Source organism: Hemitrygon akajei, chromosome 21, assembly GCF_048418815.1.
Source record: "Hemitrygon akajei chromosome 21, sHemAka1.3, whole genome shotgun sequence".
Classification (NCBI taxonomy): Eukaryota; Metazoa; Chordata; class Chondrichthyes; order Myliobatiformes; family Dasyatidae; genus Hemitrygon; species Hemitrygon akajei.
The window spans coordinates 60,858,723-60,881,466 of record NC_133144.1 but is presented as its reverse complement, the minus strand read 5'-3'; the positions used below and the strand labels follow the sequence as shown (position 1 = coordinate 60,881,466).

Genomic DNA, 22,744 nt, shown 5'->3' with positions numbered 1-22,744 from the left:
AATTAACCTGCGCAGGAAATGATATTAAAAAACCGCTTATGTACAGGAAGTGATGTTTACATAGAACAAGTTGAGTCTCTAGAGGTCAGAACACCATTCCTTCACAGGTGACTAAGCAGTTTTGTTCGGATGAAATGCAATGTGACTGCACGTTTAGAAAAAGCCAATGTGTTTGTCAAACGGTGAAAATTTGACATTCAAAGGGACCTGGGTGTGTTGGTTTCTGCCTGGATGTTCTCTTTTCTCCCCTCTCCCATCAAGCAGAATATACAAAAGTCTGAAAGGTTGTACGACCAGACCCCGAACAGCTTCTATCCTGCTGTCATCAGACACTTAATGGACCTCTTGTTTGATAAGGTGGATTCTTGGCCTCACAATCCACCTCCGTATGATCTGGCACCTTACTGTTTCTTTACAGTATACTGCACCTTCTCTCCGATTGTAACACTTTTATTCTGTGTTGTTTTGTTTTACCTTGTTCCACGTCAATGCACTTGTTGTAGTGATCGATCTGTGACCGGTATGCCAGGCATGTTTTTCACTGCAACAAAACTCAACCAATGCAAATTAAAGGTCACTGAAAGTTGTGTGGATGCAGGAAGCGATTAGGAAGGCGTTTGTAATCAGTAAAATTCGAGCTACTGGAGAAACTCAGCGGATCAGCCAGCACCTGTGGAGGGACACATGATGTTTCTGAATGTGAACTTCATTAGATACGTGGGTTATGACCAAACAAAAAGTGGCGGAGTCGCTTAGCTCTTTAGTGCAAGGGCGGTTATCAGGAGTGTCAAAAATCAAACTTACAAATATTAGCAAAAATAGTGAAAAGAAAATTCTTGCCCAGTGTGAGCATCTCGCAGCCCTTATCTCTCTCCCTCACCGAGGGGGAAGAGTTCCCTATCTCTCTCCCTCACCGAGGGGGAAGAGTTCCTATCTCTCTCCCTCACCGAAGGGGAAGAGTTCCCTATCTCTCTCCCTCACCAAGGGCAAAGAGCTCCTATCTCTCTCCCTCACCGAGGGCAAAGCGCTCCTATCTCTCTCCCTCACCGAGGGGGAAGAGTTCCTATCTCTCTCCCTCACTGAGGGGGAAGAGTTCCCTATCTCTCTCCCTCACTGAGAGGGGAGAGCTCCTATCTCTCTCCCTCACTGAGGGCAAAGAGCTCCTATCTCTCTCCCTCACCGAGGGGGAAGAGTTCCCTATCTCTCTCCCTCACCAAGGGCAAAGAGCTCTTATCTCTCTCCCTCACCGAGGGGGAATTCCCTATCTCTCTCCCTCACTGAGAGGGGAGAGCTCCTATCTCTCTCCCTCACTGAGGGCAAAGAGCTCCTATCTCTCTCCCTCACCGAGGGGGGAGAGCTCCTATCTCTCTCCCTCACTGAGGGCAAAGAGCTTCTATCTCTCTCCCTCACCGAGGGGGGAGAGCTCCTATCTCTCTCCCTCACTGAGGGCAAAGAGCTCCTATCTCTCTCCCTCACCAAGGGGGAAGAGTTCCCTATCTCTCTCCCTCACCGAGGGGGAAGAGTTCCCTATCTCTCTCCCTCACCGAGGGGGAAGTTCCCTATCTCTCTCCCTCACTGAGGGCAAAGAGCTCCTATCTCTCTCCCTCACCAAGGGGGAAGAGTTCCCTATCTCTCTCCCTCACTGAGGGCAAAGCTCCTTTTTTTAACACTAGGACTTAACATCTTTAATAACCAATAAAGTTAACTTAAGACTACACATGAGTTAGAATCTGATGCACCCCACAATGTAGTTACAATCATACTACAAGAATGATCAGAAGTATTTAGATTAAACACCGTACACAAACAACATATTCACATCAGAATCAAGTTTAATATCACTGGCATACGTCTTGAATTTGTTAACTTGGCAGCTGCAGTAAGATGCAATACATGACAAATATTGAGAAAACAAATGAATTACAGTAAGTATATATATATTTATTAAATAGTTAAATTAAGAATATTAGTGTAAAAACAGGAATAATAAAAAAAAGTAGTGAGGTAGGGATGAAAGATTCAATGTTCATTTAGAAATCGGATGGCAGTGGGGAAGAAGCTGTTCCTGAATCACTGAGTGTTTGTTTTCAGCCTCGCGTACCTCCTTCCTGATGGTAACAATGAGAAGAGGGCATGTCCTGGGTGATGTGGGCCCTTTCTGCTCCTTGAAGATGTCTTGGATACCATAGAGGCTAGTACCCATGATGGAGCTGACTGATTTACAACTTTCTGTAGCTTTTTTCAATCCTGTTCCGAACTCTCCCCCAATACCAGACAGCGATACAGCCAGTCAGAGTGCTCCCCATAGTACCTCTGTAGAAGTTTTCGAGTGTTTTAGGTGACAATCAAATCTCTTCAAACTTCTAATGAAATACAGCCACTGGCTTGCCTTCTTTATAACTGTATCAATATGTTGGGCAACACACATAGAATGCTGGAGGGATTCAGCAGGCAGCATCTATGGAAAAGAGTACAGTTGACATTTTGGTCCATCAGCTGAGCTGCTCCAGCATTTTGTGTGTGTTGCTCAGATTTCCAGCATCTGCAGATTCTCTCTTGTTTGTGATTCGATATGTTGGGATCAGGTTGGATCCTGAGAAATTTTGACACCCAGGAGTGAGTGAAATTGCTCACTCTCTCCACTTCTGATCCCTCTATGAGGATTGGTTTGTGTCCCCTCATCTGAAGTCCACAATCAGCTCTTTGTCTTTGTGACGTTTACATATCCCCATTACTATAGGAATAGAATACTCCACCGCCTGTGATGGGAAAGGCAATCTGAGCGCATCAGCTTAGTTTAGGACTCATTATAGGAATATAATAGGAAGGCACTGAAGTGCATACGCTTAACGCAACAGCAGAATGACAAGGCCATCTTTGAGTGTGTGACTACACGTGAATAAGGAGTGTGTTTTCCCAGTGCTCTCCATCGCAAACTTCATCTGGAGTTGACTGAAAGAGCAGAGGGGGTGTGGCCAGTATAAAGGCCACAGATGGGAGTGAAAGCTGCCTTGTGATTGGTGGAACCAGGTGAAGAGGTGTTGATTGGCATTTGGAATCAGGTGGGAGAGGAGGAGATACTGGCAGAGTTCGGAAGGCGACGAAGGTCTGCAGATGATGGAACCTGATGGTATGTTAGGAAGGGGCTTCGGCCAGATGGGGCTCATCCAGGAGAAGGGAAACTCTGATCACAGAGCTCCGCTGCCTTGCAGCTATACCCGCTATTGGGGGGAGGCTTCAGGAGTAAACACTCCGGGAAAACCTGCAACTGGATTCTGTAAAGCAGCCAGTCCTACCTTGAGCTCGACGCTGACTGGCAATTCCTGCAATGTCGCTGGTGCCAAACTGTATCGGTCTCCGCCGTTCCTTTGGATTCATCAACTGTGTGGAGAGGGGGAGCCCGTTACCTGGGCAACAGCCTGCTCTCCATGTCATACTGCCCTGGCTTGCATATCATATAGACTGCTTGAACCCAACATCCGTGGTCAACTCCAGCCAATGGAGGCATTACTCAGAGAGTGGTTGCTGTGTGGAATTCACTGCCTGAGTCAGTGGTGGAGGCAGATACACTAGTGAAATTTAAGAGACTACTAGACAGGTATATGGAGGAATTTAAGGTGGAGGGGTTATATGGGAGGCAGGGTTTAAGGGTCGGCACAACATTGTGGGCCGAAGGGCCTGTACTGTGCTGTACTATTCTATGTCCTATTATTAGGAGGGGATTTGAGGACTGGAGTGAAAATATTTTATTGCAATAATACAGGGCCCCATAAGGCTGAGCCAGGAGTGTTATGTAAAGCTTTGGTTTCCTGGCCTGAGAAAAAGGTAATCAAGGGGTGGAACAGAGATAAACCAGTGTATATCTGGGATAGAGGGTTTGCTGAACTAGGAAGGATCAGGAATACTGGGGTTGTTATTTCTACAGTGTCATTGAGAACTGATCTCTTTAAAATTCCCATGCTTATCAGGAAGAACGTTTTCCGCCCTCTCAGGAGTCTCAGTCTCCTAATAATGGGAAGGTAATTTAGTACTTAGTAACAGAGAAATTTCTTATCTTGGAGGAAGTGAATCTTTGGAAACCTCTACTATCAGAGACGAGGAGGAACTTCTTCAGCCAGAAGTGAATTTGGAATTCATTGTCACAGATGGCTGAGGAGGCCGAGTCATCGGGTATGTTTAAAGCGCAGGTTGATAGGTTCTTGATTATTCAGGGCATCAAAGATTATGGGTAGAAGGCAGGAGAATGGTGTTGAGAGGGATAATAAATCAGCCACGATGGAATGATGGAACAGACTCAATGGACTGAATGGCCTAATTCTGCTCTTATATCTTATGGTCTTGCTCTGTATAAAAAAAGCTTGCCGGGCACATCTCCATTGAACTTTCTTGCCTTAAGTGCTTGCTCTCTAGTATTAGACATTTCAACATCATCGAGGAAGGTATTGGCTGCTGCCTCTCTCCACGTCTCTCATAATAAATCAGGTCTCCCGCAAGACTCTGCCACTCCAGAGAAAACACAGGTTCGTCAGCCTCTCCTTATAGGTCACGCTCTCTAATCCAGGCAGCATCCTAGTAAACCTCTTCAGCACCCTCTCCAAAGCTTCCATATCCTTGGGCTGACCAGAATTGAATTCAGTACTTCAGATGTGCCCTGACCAGAGTTTTATAAAGGTGCAGCTGTGGAAGGCAAGGGTTAACATAATGTCCAGGCAGGGATAGACTGTAGACAGCCCAGCCCAGACCTTTGAAAGAGTGTAGCTTCCCTTTGCAGCAGGAGACGAGATGAGCAATCCAAGGCATACACACCAGTTGCTTTACTAATGTCAATGTATCATCTGTTGTCAGCTTGTAGTTTCTAGACTTTTAACACCTGTGAATAGTGATTGTTCTTGCAAGTACGGAAATCAAACGTCCATAGTTTACTAAATGGTCTATATCCAGAACTGCTAGCCAATTCTGGATAAAACTGGCATTTCTCGGTTTAGAATTCAGAACGGTGTGTGACAGGGGCCACGCTGTTCTCCTTGTGCACGAGTGAAGTAAAGTGTGATTGAGTCGTAAGTGTGTGAGTGTTCTGGGTCCAGTTATTTTACTTTATTATTGGTGATGTCACAACGTAACTTCCTGACTCTTGGACTCTAGTAAAGGCAAGCATACAGATGTCTCCTCTACCACCGTATCAGCTTGTGCGGAGACCGCGTTGTTTCTGAGGGCAGTGGGCTTTGTCCTTGGGGTAGTTCAGATTTGAATGTGTGGTGTTCAATGGAGTTTTGCTGTGCTTTCTGTCCCCAGCTCCTTCGGTTCCCCTGGATGTGGTGTCAGTGTCCAACTCCTCGTCGCAGCTGGTAGTGAAGTGGAAGCCACCTGCCTTTTCGAACGGGAACATCACCTACTACCTGGTGCGCTGGCAGCAGCAGCCGGAGGATGCAGAGCTTTACAAGCATGACTACTGTCACAAAGGTAAAAGGGGGCAGAGCAGACGGGAAGATGGTTCTCCCCCGGTCGTGTCCTGGGGATGGGATGGAAGTGAGCGAAGAATGCCTCACAAAGGCTTGCACAGCAGCAAGTAACTGAAATGCTGGAGGCACTCAGCTGGCTGGGCAGCATCTCTGCAGAAGGCTGGCGTTTCAGGACTGTGAGCCGTGTTTTATCTTCACAGATGCTGCCTGACCGCCTGAGTATTTCCACCACTTCCTGCTTTGAGATCCGATTTTTAGCATCTGTGTTTTTTAGTGACTTCAGCTGTCACTTGCATATCTGCCTGAAAGACCTATTGCAAATCCTGTTCCATCCTTCTCCGCTTTCCACCGGCCTTCGGGAGTGAGAAACTTCTCCTGGCTTTTGCCTGTGAAGCTTCCCGAAGTTCCTGCCCTCGAGTTGGAAACCGCTTCTGTTTGCTCAGTCAGAGCTCTGAATGAGATATTTTCCTGTGTTCTTCTCCTGGAGGCCAGGTAACGGGGGTAAAGGGGAGTAATGATGGGGTAATATTAGGATAAAGGTAGGGTAAGTTCCCAGGAAGCTCAAAGTTGGAGGATGGCTAGTTTGATCATAAATCATAGGAGCAGATTTAGTCCATTCAGCCTATTGAGTCTCTCCACTATTCGATTACTCTTGATTTATTTTCCTGCTCAACTCCCTTCTCCGTTTAACCTCTGACACCCTTATTAATCAAGAACCTATCAATCTCCACTTTAAATATACCCAATGACTTGGCCTCCACAGCCTCCTGTGGCAATGAATTCCACAGGTTCACTGCCCTGTGGCTGGAGAAATTCCTCCTCATCTCTGTTGTAAAGGGACAGTTATTATTGTATTCTCAGGCTGGTCATAAACTCCTCCACTACTGGAAACCTCTGTTCATCCACTCTGTCTAGCTCTCTCAATATTCGATAAGCTTCAGCATTCTTGGTGTTGAGGAACAGGCCAACATGCTGTGTTTGGTGGAGCAGACAGACTCGATCCTGGAGAAGGCAGTGTTTCCCATCGATGACCTAAGTTGCCTCATCGCAACAAAAGGTCTGAAAGAACACTGAGTGTAGAACAGTATAGCACAGGAACAGACCCTTTGGCCCAAAGTGTGCCAAACTGCTAAAAAGTAAATCAAAAAAACCCCATAAACTAATCGCTGCTACCTATACAGTCCCTCCATCTCCCTCATAGTCATGTGCCTACCTGAACATCTCTTAAAAGCCTCTAATGTATTTGCCTCTGCTAACACACCAGGCAGCACATTCCTGGCATCCACCACTCTCTGAGTAAAAAACTTTACCCCGCACATCCCTTTCTCACCCTGACCATGCCCTCTGGTTTTAGACATTCCTACCCTGGGAAAAAGATACCCTCTCTCTACTATATCCATGCCTCCCATAATCTTATAAACCTCGATCAGATCTCCCCTCAGCCTCCGACACTCCAGGTTTGTCCAGCCTCTCGCGATAGCACAATGCCCTCGAAACCAGGCAGCATCCTGGTAAACCTCTTTGCACCCTCTGCAAAGCCTCAACATCCTTCCTGTACTGGGGTGGGAGATTCCTTGTCACGCACGTCCGGCGTGCGGGGAGCAGGTGTAACCCACTCCGTTCTCTCACTTCTCCAGGTCTGAAGCTGCCCACCAGGATCTCGGCCACAGGGACAATTGACCTGGATGGCAATGGCGATTCCAAACCCTCGGATAAGAATGGCCAGGGACAGTGCTGTGCCTGCCCAAAGACCCAGGCTGAGATCAATGCCGAAGCCGAGGAAGTCATGTTTCAGAAGTCCTTTGAGAATTTTCTGCACAACTCCATCTTCATGCCCAGGTAATGTGGCCACATCTGTTCTCAGCAGACCTCGGAGCCGTGTTTGTGAAGAGGCTCCAACTCGCAGCTGTTGCAAGAGACGCGAGTTTCTGAAATACGTTCACAACCTCTTGCCCTGAAGTATCAGCTGGAAGTGCTTGTGAATTATGGGACTGCGGCAGTCATTTGTGCACAGCAAGATCCCAGAAACTGCAGTGTGACACAAGGGTGCGTGTTGCTCATGTTGGTTGAAGATAAGGATTGAATAGGACACGGCAAAGAGTTCCAGCACTGCTCTTCAAAGTGGTGCCGGTTACTCCCCTGTTCAGTTGGTGGGGTAGGCTGGTGCTTGGTTTTTTCTGCCATTTCCACCCTTATCCTGTGTTTCCATGGTCTGTGGTAGCACAGCAGTAAGCGTAATGCTTAACAGAGCCAGCAATCACAATCAGAGTTCACGCACAACACGCTGGAGGAACTCAGCAGGTCGGGCAGCGTCCGTGGAAATGAGCAGTCAACATTTCAGGCCGAGACCCTTCGTCAGGGCTGAAGGGGGGGCAGGGGCCCTATAAAGAAGGTGGGGGGAGGGTGGGAAGGAGAAAGCTGGTAGGTGCCAGGTGAAAAATCAGTAAGGGGAAAGATCAAGGGGTGGGGGAGGGGAAGCAGGGAGGGGATAGGCAGGAGGGGTGAAGAAGGAATGTAAGGGGAAAGCTGTATGGGTAGTAGAAGAAGGCAGAATCATGAGAGAGGTGATAGGCAGCTAGAAGAGGAGGCAGAGTGAAACTTGGATGGGGGAAGGGAGAGGGAGGGAATTACTGGAAGTTGGAGAATTCGATGTTCATACCAAGGGGCTGGAGACTACCCAGACGGTATATGAGGTGTTGCTCCTCTAACCTGAGTTTGGCCTCATCATGGCAGTAGAGGAGGCCATGTATGGACAATTCCGAATGGGAATGGGAAGCAGAATTGAAGTGGGTGGCAACCGGGACATCCTGTCTGTTGTGGCGGATGGAGCAGAGGTGCTCGACGAAGCGGTCCCCCAATATGCGTCGGGTCTCACCGATGTAGAGGAGTTCAATTCATATGGCAGTCTGTCGGGAGTTTGTATGTTCTCCCTGTGACCACATGGGTGGATTCCTCTCACATCCCAAAAGCATATAGGTTAGTAAGATGTGGGCATGCTATGTTGGCACAGGAAGTATAGCGTTTTCTGCGGGCTGCCCCTGCACATCTTTGGACCATGCTGGTCATTGACGCCAACAACTCAATTCACTGTATGTTTCGATGTACGTGGGACAAATAAAGTTAAATCTTTTAATCTTTAGATTCCACCACCTTCTGACCTCTGTTGTCTCCACCTCTCACCTCCTGTCTGCTGTCGCTATTCCCACTCTCCTCTTCCCCCATCTGCTTATCCCGGCTCCTCGCCGGGATCCACCCCATCGTCTGCCGGTTCTTCCTCCACTCCCACTTTTTATCCTGGCGATCTCCCCGCTGCCCTTCGGCCCAGTTGAAGGGTCTCGATCTGATATATCAACTGCCCATTTCCCTGCACAGATGCTCCCTGACCGCTGAGTTCCTCCCGTTTTTTAGTCTGGGGTTTAATTTAATGTTTTTCTCTGTCTTATCTGAAAGACGGCGTAGCTGCCAGTCCCTGGCTCAGTTCTACACTGGAACTTTGTGTTCCTGTCTCTGGGCACATCCTTAAATCTGAACTGGAGTGCGAGATCCAGCTAAATGGCGATGGCAAAGAGCCATTCCTGTTCCAGTGGCTGCTCAGCGTCAGCACACAGAAATACTCCGGGGCACGAGTGAGCACGTGCAGAAACTGGCGCTAATCTCGTGTGCCATGGTAATTTTGAGCAGAGGTTATTATTGACTAATGAACTAGTAACAATAACTATCGACTCTTGTTAAGGAAGAAGGATGAGTCCTGTTGCTTGTTTGCATGTATTCATTGCTTTACTATTAATAAAAGTACAACAGAGACAGATTGAAATAAATGAGGCATTTTAGAAAACTCGTTGAAAAATGATTAGTATTTTTTAAAAAAGAGGATTGAAAATAACATCAGTTCTAAATATTATTGTTATTGTAACCATTTACTATCCAAATACTGATGAGTATACACCAGATCTGTGAGGATTTCAAAATGTATCATCCAACGTCATGTGTTCTTGCAACCGTCTAGCTGGCTCCAGGCCGGCATGAGACGTTTCCTGTGAAAAAATCTCTCTGCTCTTCGATTGCAAAATAAATCATCCACTCTTTCATTTGACAGTAAAGATAATCATTATCTATTTACAGTACTGTGTGAAAGTCTTCAGCATTTATATATAGCTAAGGCGCCTAAAACTTGTGCACAGTGCTGGATTTGTCAACGTAAAGTGGAAGTTGAGTTTGTAAAGCTGCCAGAACAAAGGATACACGAGGAAATCTGCAGGTGCTGGAAATTCAAGCAACAACACACACAAAATGCTGGTGGAACACAGCAGGCCAGACAGCATCTATAGGGAGAAGCACTGTCGACGTTTCGGGCCGAGACCCTTCGTCAGGACCTGAGGAAGGGTCTCGGCCCGAACTGTCGACAGTGTTTCTCCCTACAGAACAAAGGATGTTGGGAATGGTGAGGATGGAACTCCACAGGAGGGGCGTGGGGCAGGTGGCAGAGATACCAGGGAAGGGCATCTGATTCCAAACAATTGGTTTATTGATCATTACAGAATGTCTGTCTGGTGTTTCCTGCTCCTTTACCTCTCCTCCTAATCGTGATTCCGCTCTCCCTGTTCCCTGTCCGCAATAGAGACCCATATCAGAATCAGGTTCACCATCATTCACATATGTCATGAAATTTGGTTTATTTTGTCTCCTCCCCCCATGAACTGGAGCTTTGGATTCAATCAGATTGTTCAACTGGGTGATTGGGTGATGTCCGGAGGTGGACTGAGGCAGGCTGCGGAAATTGGGGGACAGTTGGCCCCATCTTAGAGGTGCCGGGGAGGACCAGCTGTTTTCAGACCTGCTGCTCCCTGCGACCCCTGACCAGATTGTGCCCTGGGTCAGCCTGCGTCCTGTCCACCTACTTAGTTTCTGAGCAGATGCCTGGTGCTCCCTCTCATCTGCTTTGTGACTGACAGAACTAGCCCATGTGGAAGCTGTAACTGGGAAATGTAAAAGTCTATTCACATAGCAAATCTTCGAGAAAGTGAGTCCAGGAGAATCTCATTCTCCTTTCATGTTGTACACTTCTTCAATATAAAGATAACAATAACGATTAACTACACTTTCAATTGCTACAAATCATCCACTTCACATTTTGAATATGGCCAGCTAAATTCCCAGAATTACATATTTACAATGGTGGCTCATCCCAACTAGCAGAAACCCGTGGAATACGCAGTGCTAGTGTCTGTTCCAAAAACCTCTGAGCATAAACTCCAGACAGCTAAAATATACCCCTTCTGTTACGGCGTTGAAGGATGGCTCCATGAATATGCAACTAGCCCAATGGAACACCACAGCACAGTGGAGACCCTTCAGCCAACAATGTTGTTGTGCCTTGTGGACCATCGGGCCTCTTCCTTAGCATTTTTGTCTGTTTTTTAACGAGTCTGAGTTGCTAGCTCGATGCTCAACCCAGCACAGATGGAAAACATGCAAGGAGCTGGCTGGATTCGAACCCGGGAGCACTGGCCTCGAAGGCCGGTGTGGATACTGCTGCGCCACTGGCTGCCTGACAATGTATGGTGACCTTTAACCTATGCTAAGATCAATCTAACCCCCTCCCATATAGCCTCCCATCTTTCTATCATCCATTCACTTTTCTTAAGAGTCTTTTAAATGTCCCTAATATCTCCAAATCCTCCTTGCTCACCAAGAGCTTATCCACCTCCGTCTCCACCTTTAAAATAAAGACCTTTCTTGTAGAAGATCTACCACCCTCAAAAAAAAGGATTCGTCTTTGTCTTCAGTGGGAGCCCCTTTAATTTTAAATGCTTGCCTGTATTGCAGGATTTCCTGTGCCTGTGGAAGATTGGATGGAATTTGCCCTCTTGCCCACTCCTCTCTCAGCTCCCACCACCAAGCTGAAAACTTGCAACATCACTGTTTCCTTCCCAGCGCTGTCTGCCAACACTCAAAGTATTGCAAAGTGCTTTTTCATGGACTTGACAAACACTGCTAAAAAACAAATCATTCCCTTAATGATTGCTGTCAGCGGAGACCCTCCTATTGCTTACAACCCTTAACAAAGTTCCCTCAGGGAAACTCTGCCCGTCTTGATCCCACCTTTAGGCAGACGTGAGCTGTAGGAATGGACTGCTTGCCAATATCACCCATTAACGTTGTCTCTAGCAGCCTGTTTACAGAGAGGGACTGGCACTGTGTCACAGTGACCCAGTGCAGGATATGAACCCATTCCAAAGCTGTCTGACTTGGCGAAGGATCCTTCTCTTTCCCTGATGGATATCCGGAATTGCAGTAATAGACTGCTTGGGAATGACGAGCAAAGTCAGGTCTCAGACAGCTGGTTTAAAATCTCCATTCTGCTCTGTTTTAATGCTCGGACACATTGAACTCTACAGTTAATTTAGTAGTAGTTGTTTTAGACAAGGCGTCTCCTATAACATGCTACACATACAAAATCCTGGAGGAACTCGGCAAGTCAGGCAGCATCTGGGGAGGGGAATAAACAACGTTTCAGGCTGGACTGGAAAGGAAGGGGGAAAAGCCAGAATAGACGGCGTACAAGCTAGAAGGTGCTAGGTGAAGCCAGATGAGGGGAGAGGCATGTGGCTGGAGTAAAGGGGCTGGTTAGAAGGTGAGAGGGGGAAAAGCTAAAGGGCTGAAGAAGATGGAGTCCAATAGGAGAGGAGAATGGGCCACGGAAGAAAGGGAAGGAGGAGAGCGCCAGAGGGAGATGATGGTTGGGGGAAGAGAAGGGAAGGGTTATGAGGGGAGCCAGAATGGGGAATGGAAACGAGAGGAGGAGGAGGTTAGAGTAATTAGCTGAAGTTTATAGAAATCGATATTCATTCCATCAGGTGGAATATAAGATGTTGCTCCTCCAACCTGAGGATGGCTCAGCATGGTCACGGAAGTCATGGAGACGTACAGTCGAGCAGATGGCATGACTCTGAGTCCCAGCCCCTGTCCTGGTTCTGGCTGTTTAGACAGATACACGGAGAGGAAAAGGATATGGGCCAAACATGGCAGGGGGGGTGGTGAATTGGCATGAAGGATCTGTTCCATGTTGTATAACTCTGTGATTCCATTGAGATGGATTAATGTTCGAGTCTCAGTGTCGGTGAAGATTGGAACGAGATAGACTGGATGTTGGCAGTATGATCCTCACAGGCGTTTGGATTTGGAATCTGCATTTCGGACTGATATCGGGAGAATCTGGGTGCTTGGGCACTCATGGAATTTCTACCACAGATCGAAGGCCAAGTCATCAACAAATTCAATCAGGGTGTAGATGTTATATCTCAGTGCTAGAGGAATCAAATGATTTGGGGAGAAGGTGGCAACAGGGGGGCTCTGTCAGGATGGCGAATATATGGAACAAGCTGACAGAGGAGGTGGTAAGTGCAGATACGGTTTCAGGAACAGCTTCATCCCCTCCACCGTCACATTTCAGAGCAGTCCATGAACACTGCCTCACTATTTTGCTCTCTTTTTGCACAATTTGTTTAATTTTATACATATTTCTGATTGCAACTTATCATTTTTTTAATGAATTGCACTGTATAGCTGTCGGAAAACGAGTTTCACGACATATGTTAGTGATAATAAACCTGATTCTAATTCTGACATTTGGACAGGAAACACTTAGGGAGATGTGGTCCAAACGAATTCAACTGGGACTAGCTTAGCTGTGCATCCATTTCAGAATGGACAATTTAGGCTGAAGGCCTCCTCCTGCTCTGTGTGACTCCTATGACCAATGATGGAGCAATACTGAGTGACTGCTGCCAGTTTTCCATGTTCTGTGTTGCCGGCTCTCCACGGGCAACTTTTTCTCTGGTTGGGCTTGTGGAAAGTCTAAACCGGTCTTCATTTGCGCCACGTCCTTAAATCCGTGCCGTAAGCCATGAAGGTTGCTGAAATGCCTTTGCCCTACTGTAAGCCAGAAGACTTTTTATTTGGGATGTTGAAAAATAATATCTTTTGTCTGAGATAAACGTCCTCTTTTCCAATAATTGTGCTAGGAGGCCAGACCAGTTGGCAGTATTCCAGGTGTGGCCTCACCAGAGAGTGATAAAATTGAAACAACTGGACTCTGCTCTTCGAAGCCCCTACAATAATGACAAAAATATTGTTTTCCTTGCTAATTATTTGCAGTACTGGACCTCAGGAAGAAGATGGTGCCAACGAACAACACGGCAAAGTTTGACATCCTTCAGACAGTTCATGAAGCTACTTCTGTCACTTGTTTTACATCTTCTTTTTCTTTAAAATGTGGCTCTACTACTGTTGGAGCCTGTGATCTACATTTTAGTGGTGAGGTTTTGGGCCGATTGAGTGATATGGCGCTTTGCTGCCTCCAAGGATTTTCCGTGAGGCGCGCGAGCCCATGATCGAATCCATTTTCAGCTGATCTCACTGATTAAGGCACCGAGGAAGATTGAAATCACCGAGGCGAGTGTGGAAGGTGAACAAGTGTTCACTGGGAACCAGAAGTGATGTTGGTGAACTGGTCGCATGTGTTCACGTTGGTTGGAGAGTCCCAAATAAATATGTTAGTGCTACCTGTGCTAAGCTTGTCTTTGTTAAGAACAAGCCTAACATTCTTTGAATGGGTTCTAAGGTTTTCTTTGTTTCATGGCTGTCTGTGGGGTTGTATATTGCACACATACTTTGGTCATAAATGCACTTTGAACTTAGGTGTATGAATACCCAGATTCTCTGAACAGCAGCATTTCAATCTCTCACCATTTTAAGATTTACTTTACCTTTCTGTTTCTTCTACCAGGCTGGCAGACCTCTCAACTTGCACATTATTTTCAGTCTGTCCATTATTAGTCATCCCTGTCCTGTGAAACTTCCTCTGTGTTATCCTTGTAGCACGCTGCCCCCTAGCTTCATGTAACAGACAAATTGGATATATTACACTTGATCCTCATTGGTGCTAATATGTACCGCAATACAGTGAAAAGCTTGTGCTTGTGTACCACCCAGGTAGATTATGGCATACATAAGTGCATCGAGGTTAAAAAAAAGTAATGCAGAATAGATAGAGTGGATGTGGAGAGGACGATTCCAATGGCGGGAGAGCCTAAGACCAGAGGGCACAGTCTCAGAGTGCAAAGGCCTCTCTTTGGAACAGAGATGAGGGGAATTTCTTTCAGCCAGAGGGTGGCGAATCTATGGAATTCATTGCCACAGACGGCTGTGGAGGCCAAGTCATTGAGTATATTTAAAGCAGACGTTGATAGGATTTTGATTAGGAAGGAATTCTAAGTTTACAGGGAGAAGGCAAGAGAATGGGTTTGAGGGGAATCGAATGATGGAACAGATTCAGTGGGCTGAATGGCCTAATTCTGCACCTATATCTTATGGTCTTCAATGTCGCATTTACAGAGACAGTGTAGTAACATTAGACAAATAAGTGTAAGGGCCACAACCGGGTAGGTTCGGAGGTCTGAGTTCAAGAATCTGTGAAAGAGGGTCTGGGATAGAAGCTGTTCTTGAGTCTGGTGGTACGTGCTTTTGTACGTTCTGTTTGATAGCAGAGCAGAGAAGAGAGATTGCCTTGGGTGGGGGGGGGAGTCATTAATTATGTCAGCAGTGATTGGAGGGGAGTCTGGTTTAAATGATGGGTTGTGTTCACAACACTTTTTCAAGTGAGAAGCTAGGTTTGCTTTTCTATGACTCTATAACTGCGATGAAGAGGAATTTCTTTAGCCAGCAGACAGTGTATCTGAGGACTTTGTTGGAGGCTGAGTTATTTGGTGTATTTAAGGCAGATACGGATAGGTTCTTGTTCAGTCGGGGAGAATGGGGTTGGTAAAAAAAAAATCAACTTGATTGAATGGCAGATCAGACTTGGTGGGCTGAATGGCCTATTCATGTTCCTATATCTTATAATCCACTGTGCTCTAATTTCCACTTTCCCACCTATCTCCACACACTTTTATAACTTCATCTTGAATCTTGTCTTTGAATCTATTCTCTGCCCGATCTTGCCCAGCTTTCTGGGAGGGAATTCTAAAGTTTTGTAATGCAATGGGTGGAGGCGTTTCTACTCACCTGTGTTCCAAATGGGCAGCCCACTTCCCAGGACGATGCCCCCAGTTCCCGACAGTCCAGCTGAGGAAGACTTGATGAGGTCCCCTCTCAATTTCCTTAAGCCTGCGGCTAAGTAATACTCATGAAATCTGCAGCGAAGCTGGTCTTCTTTGGAAGAAGTCGAACGCATATGCTGCATGTCAACAATCATTAATTCCAAGGGTTTTGCAAGTGGATTATCGTGTACCTAGATAAAGATCATTTCAAATATACATTGATTTGATTATTTGTTACACGTACATTGAAACATGTAGTGAAATGCGTCACTCGCATTAATGAACAATGCAGTGCAAGGATGTGCTGGGGGCAGCCCGCAGGTGTTGCCATACTTACAGTGCCAGCATAGCATGCCCACAACGTCCTAACCTTTGGAATGTGGGAGGAAACCCGCCCGGTCACAGGGAGATTGAGCAAACTCTTTGCAGACAGTGGTGGCCATTGAACCCCAATCGTGCAGCTGGCACTGTAACTCATTGTGCTGACTGCTACGCTACTGTAACATCGTGTGAAGTTGGTACAAAAGGAAAACCAATATCAAAATGAAGTGTTACAGAGAAAGTGCAGCGCGGGTAGGGAAATAAGGGCAAGAGGTAAATAGAGAGATCAAGAGTTTAGTGTCGAACTCAACGGGTTAGGTCAAACCCCTACACCAAGACTCATGAAGGGTTTCAACCCATCATCAACGATTCCTTGCCTCTTACAGTTGCGACGCGATCTGTCAAATTCCTCCGGCAGACTGTTTGTTCCAAATCATAAACCCAAGGGATTCTGGAAATCCAGAGCAACACACAGAAAATGCTGGAGGAACTCAGCAGATCAGGCAGGGAAGAAGCAGTCAATGTTTTGGGACAAGACCCTGCATCAGTACTGGAAAGGAAGGGGAAAGAAGCCAGCTTGGGGTCTCGGCCCGAAACGTAAATCGTTTGTTGCCCCAGAGTTCATCCTTGTTGCAAAGAGGATCATTCAAGAGTTTATATCAGGGGGATGGACTGCCCTTGAGCCGCGAGGGAACGGCATCATGGGATGCAGGAGACGAAGCTGAGGCGCAATGTTGACAGCGCACTGTTCTCGAAGACCAGGTCTCTGATTGTCAAAGCTCTGCAGGTCTTCACCCGGATCCCTCGATGGAGATTGATGCAGTGTTATGCTAAGCAGCCCCTTTGTTGTAATTTCTCTGGTCCAGCTGGATGGCATGAGGCAAATTAAATTGTCTGTGAATCCAAACTGCTCTCTCTGTGTTGTCATCCTTTATTTCGATAAAACTACATATTCATAAGTAGCTCCATTAACAGATATTAAGCGAGTTAAATACACCAGGGAATACTCATTCCTGAGATTAGCAAAAAGCTTGTCTTCATTGATCATTTTCTCAATATGACACTGTTAACTTTTATCCGCAGTGATCCCAAACAGAAGAGCAGTGTCAGTAAAGTGCTAATTTTAATCAGCATAAAATTAAATGTTCAACTAATCAGTTTGGCAGGCCCGTCCTAAAGGGCGCAGTGTCATGCCTGTTATTTAATTGGCTGTTTGAAGGCTGCTTATTCAATAAAGTGGGAGTGATGCATTTGCCTGTGATCTGGTGTTTCTGCTGCCACGTGCCCGGTTTGCCCACTGTGTCAATGAGATTGAACTGGAGGACGCTGAAGTGGGTCGGCGCGGTGGCGTAGCGGTTAGCACAACGCTTTGCAGTTCCCGGTTCAATTCCCGCCGCTGCCTGTGAGGAGTTTGAACGTTGACCACGTGGGTTTCCTCCGGGTGCTCCTGTTTTCTCCCACAATCCAAAGATCTACCGGTTGGTAGGTTAACTGGTCATTGTGAATTGTCCTGTGATTAGGCTGGGATTAAATTGGGGGTTACTGGAAGGGCCTATTCTGTGCTGTATGTCAATATATAAACACCCAGGGATGAGAGATACAGTACATGGTAATGCAGAGCCTTCATACTGGGACCTGCTCTCCCCATTTAAAGCCCCACCTGTTAACTACCCAGCAGAAATCGCTGGATGGTAAAGGAGAACAGAGAGGCCATTTAGCCCCTGGAGTTTGTACCACACTTTACAGTGTGTTTGTATTTCCACTCTGAATATTCCGTATTACCATGCAAACATGTAGCAATTTAACATAATGCTTGAGGTCCATATTTCCAATGTCCTTTGAAGGAGCCCTAGCTGGCAATGCCTGCTCTCACTTTAATCTCCAGGATTTAAAATCAAATTCAGAAACTTAAAAGAGAATTTGATATCTCTAAATCAGAAATGGCTCTTTCAGTCTCAGGTTATCCATCAGTATCATCATGTTTCTCGCTCCACAGTTGCTGCCCGACCTGTTGGGCATTTCAGTATTTGCGGCTTTGTCATCTTAAGCTCTCTAAGGTCAATCTAACCCTTCCTTCGCATATAACCACAAGAGATCCAGAGTAACACACACAAAATGCTTGAGGAATTCAACAGGTCAAGCTTCATCTATGAAGGGAAATACAGTCGGCCCTCCTTATCCGCGAGTTCCGCATGCGCGAATTCAACCAACCGCGAATTGCGAAAACCCAGAAGTGTTCTTCCAGTGCTTGTGGTTGGAGCATGTACAGATTTTTTTTTCTTGTCATTATTCCCTAAACAATGCAGTTTAACAACTATTTTACATAGCATTTACATTGTATTAAGTATTACAAGTAATCTAGAGATGATTTAAAGTATACAGGAGGATGTGCGTGGGTTATCATGGATCGGGATCGAAAAAAGTCAGAAGTTCTCTTACTAAGTAAATCAGAACAGGTACATCTGGTATTATTTAATGTCAGTTAGTCAAACGTTTGTCTTAGTATATAGTATATATTTTACCTTTCTATGCGCTTAAGAACGTATGTTTCAGCGCTGGGCTCGGGAAGTTCCCGAGTTCGATCCAGTGATAGATCACTCCTGAGCGCGCTCTCCAACCGGCCGGGTTGATGTGGAGGATCAAAAACTCAAAACCCCAAAACCCAATAATTAAACCACTGCGTTGTTTAGTAATAATTGTAGCTTTCATCGGGGTAGGGCCTTTCTCACTGTATCCTTTAAAATTGTTCCGATCGTTGACCGACGTAGCCTAACACTTTTACAATGACGGATGGCGTTTCACCTTTTTCTGATCGCTTTATTATTTCCACTTTATTTTCAGTTGTGATTACTTTCATGAACAGAAACACTGCGGATTCAGAGCTCTGCCACCGGGTCGACAGGTTAAATAAGGTCTGGGGTTCCGCTGGGTCCTGAGGTCCACCGCATTTAGACAGGCTGAATAAGGGTCTTGAGCATCCGCGTTTTTTGGTATCCGCGAGGGGTCCCGGAACCAATCCCTCGCGGATAAGGAGGGCCGACTGTAAACAGTCGATGTTTTGGGTCAAGACCCTTCATATCACATAGCCTTCTTTTTGTCTTTCATCCATGTGCCTATCTAAGCGTCTCTTAAATGTCCCAAAAGTATCTGCCTTCACCACCCACTCTAGCAGCACGTTCCACACACCCTCCCACCACCGAGCACATCTGCATGAAACACTGCCGTAGACAGGCGGCATCCATCGTCAGAAGTCCCCACCACCCAGGCCGTGCTCTTTTCTCGCTGCTGCCATTAGCTGGAAGGTACAGGAGCCTCAGGACTCGCATCACCAGGTTCAAGAACGATTACTAACCCTCAACCATCAGGCTCTTGAACAAAAGTGCATTACGACACTCATTGCGCGACCTCGGCTTGCTGGGGGAATCGGGCCTGCAGTCCTCGGAGTCGCCTCATGCCGGTGGCTGGAGTTGGGGGTGTTGTAAGCGGTGTGCGAGGCGAGCGGGCAGGAGTCCGTGCCAGGAAAAAAGCAAACCCCAGCCGGCTGCTCTCCCGTCCATTCTGCTCTCCAGTGGACATTAAATTGGACTACATCTGTGGCAACGAAATACTCGGCGGGAGTGCAGAAACGGACTGAATCCCGGACTGAATCTGTTGTTTATGCAACAGATTTTCCCCCAAGCCATCGGACTACCAACCGACTGACCTCTGCTGTGCCTATTGTCTTGTTTATTATTTATTGTAATGCCTGCACTGTTCTGTGTACTTTATGCAGTCCTGGGTAGGTCTGTAGTCTAGTGTAGTTTTAGTGTTGGTTTACGTAGTTCAGTGTAGTTTTTGTATTGTTCATGTAGCACAATGGTCCTGAAAAGCGTTGTCTTGTTTTTACTGTGTACTGTACCAGCAGTTATGGTCGAAATGACAATAAAAAGTGACTTGACTCATTCTACTTCTGGTGCTCCCACAACCAATGGTCTCACTTTAAGGACTCTTTTAACTTGTTATTTCATGTTCTCCTTATTTATTGCTATTTATTTATATTTGCATTTGCACTGTTTGCGTTCATTGATCCCGTTTACAGTTAGTGTTCTATAGATATGCTAAGTATGCCTGCAGGAAAAAGACTCAGGGTTATATGTGGTGAAATGTATGTACTCTGATAATAAATTTTACTTTGACTTTCTGTGTTAATACTGACATCTCCCCTATACTTTCCTCTAGTCGCTTCGTATCAGCGTAACACCAGTTAACTGATCCATCAGGGGAAGTAATCTGAAGCACGAGGAGCCTTTTAAACTCATTGCATGTTTGAGATTTTGGCGGATGGCTCTTGGATTCATGTTGGTCTTATTCAGGTCTGTGGTTTTCCAACAGGCCGTTACGCAAGCGCAGAGATACCTTCGGCGTGGCCAATGCGTCCCTCCCTGTGAATGGTACGAGACCCCCCGAGCCGCGCCGGAACAGCTCCGACCCCGAGAGGAAGCAAGACTACCCCTTCTCCGAAAGCAAAGTGCGGTGCAGCGACAGGACGGTCATCTCTAACCTGCGGCATTTCACCACGTACCGCGTCGACATTCACGCCTGCAACCACGAAGCCCTCAAGCTCGGCTGCAGCGTTTCCACCTTTGTGTTTGCGAGGACCATGCCGATAGGTGAGTGGGCCACAGGAAGCGGCAAGTCAGTCCTTGTGTACCAGGTAGGAGCCTTGACAAGAAGGGCGGTGAATGTCTTGTGGTGGGGGAAAGTTGGGTTTCCGGGTAAATAAACTCTTGAGGAGCAAGACCAATCACGCAAATTGGTATTGAAATTAATTAGGAACAGGAGGCTAGTTGGTTCCTCTAGCCTGTTCTACCATGTAGTCATAGTGTCAGACAGCAGTGAAGGGTCCTTCATTTTGGTAAAAAGAACATTGGTAAAGACAATTATCTCAATGGGGAGAAGGTTCAAACACCAGAGCAGCAGAGGAACTTGGGAGTTCTCGAGCCAGACTCCCAGAGGGTTAATTTACAGGTTGAGTCTATGGTAAAGAAGGCAAATGCAATGTTGGCATTTACTTCAAGGGGAATAGAATATAAATGCAAGGAGATGATGCTGAGGCTTTTTAAGACACTTGTCGGGCTGCACTTGGAGTATTGTCAACAGTTTTGGGCCCCATATCTCAGAAAGGATATATTGTCATCGGAGAGTCCAGAGAAGGTTCACAAGGATGATTCTGGGAATGAAGGAGTTAACATGAGGAGTGTTTGGCAGCTTTGGGCCTGTACTCACTGGAATTTAGAAGAATGCAGGGATATCTCATTGAAACCTACTGAATGCTGAAAGTGCAGCGGTGTGCTACACGCAGCACTGAAATAATGACATGCAGTCGGTGAGCTGCAGTTGCAAAAGAGGTTTGTTCAAACTTCGCGGCCTCGCTTTAAAGCCTTCCTGTTCCCGCCCTCCCCGGGCGGGAATGCTGTAGAGGGCACGTATTCACAATCCCGTCCCGCGCGCGGGCTTTTCCCCTTGCTGGTGAAGCAGGCTTGGCGCCCTCTTTGGGACCGGCCTCGATGCCGGCGCGCGCCACTTTGTGAGCCGGTTCGAGTGCGCTGGGAAGTGGGTCGCCACAAAAGGACTAACCAGATTGAATGTGGATATCCAGAATGACAGGACATGGCCTCAAAATTGAGGGGCGACCTTTTAACAAAGAGGTAAGGAAGAATTTTTTTTAGCCAGGGAGTAGTGAATCTGTAGAATGCTCTGCTACAGACTGTGGTGGAGACCAAGTCCGTGAGCATATTTAAGGCAGAAGGTGATCATTTCTTGATCAGTCAGGGCTTCAAAGGATATGGTTGAGTGGGATCTGGAATCAGCCATGATAGAATGGCAGAGCAGAATCGATGGGCTGAATGGCCTAATTCTGCTTCTGTCTTATGGTTTAACCCACCATGTTTGTGCTGATCATTTTGCCTGTTAATACTACTCCCACTTGTTCACTTCTATGCCTTGTCTATTGTGTCTGGACAAATGCTTCCTACATCGTAATTGCATCTGATTCCAGCACCTTGTTGGAACTAGTTGTTTTTTAATGTTTTTAATAAGATAATGGTTGAATTAGTGCAAGACTAACACACAATTTGTATTTTGTAAACTCGTATATTTTGTTAACTTGTATATATGTGGTGTCTATCGCCGCCTGTTGGCAGAAAGGCAGTATAGCAAATACATGATGGTTTACCACCTTTTCATTTTTCATTGGCTAAATGTTAGCACATGACTCTCATGCTGTGATTGTGTGCCCTTTTAACTGGTACCTCCTCATCTCAGGGATTTGCCATATCTGAGTATAAAAGTAGCAAAAATATCTCTTTCTTCTCATCTTAAACATATGGCCTTTTGTTTTTAATACCCCTAACATGCGGCAATAATCTCAGGGTTGTATATGCTGACATATATAAACTTTGATAGTAAATTTACTTTGAATTTTGAAATTAAGATTCTGACCATCTGGCTTAACAATGGCCATAATAATCTTTTATGCTTATAACAGTTCAGCCTCACTTCTGGGAAAACACATCCACTGGCATATCTAATCTCTCCCCAAATAAAAATCGTCCACTCCAGGCAACATCCTGGCAAATCTCCTGCACAAAATCTTCAGCGCAATCGCATCCTTTTTGGATTGCCTACTGTTTTGTAATGTGGGAGAGTCTAAGACCAGAGGACACAGACTCAGAATACAAGGACATCCCTTCAGAACAGAACAAGGAGTTTCCTCAGCCAGAGGGGGGTGAATCTGCAACTCATTGCCATGGATGCTGTAGAGGCCAAGTCATTGAGTGTATTTAAAGCAAAGATTGATAGATTCTTGGATTAGTAAGAGTGTCA

At 46.2% G+C, this 22,744-nt stretch overlaps 1 protein-coding gene across 1 annotated transcript in view; it reads left to right on the top strand.

The window, feature by feature from the left end:
* igf1ra (insulin-like growth factor 1a receptor) overlaps positions 1–22,744 on the top strand; it is a 318,751-nt gene that overhangs the window by 243,738 nt on the left and 52,269 nt on the right. Inside the window, exons 9-11 of the mRNA XM_073025554.1 lie at positions 5,293–5,460; positions 7,097–7,298; positions 20,252–20,529. Coding sequence (XP_072881655.1) covers positions 5,293–5,460; positions 7,097–7,298; positions 20,252–20,529 — 648 coding nt within the window. The remainder of the gene's footprint in view (positions 1–5,292; positions 5,461–7,096; positions 7,299–20,251; positions 20,530–22,744) is intronic.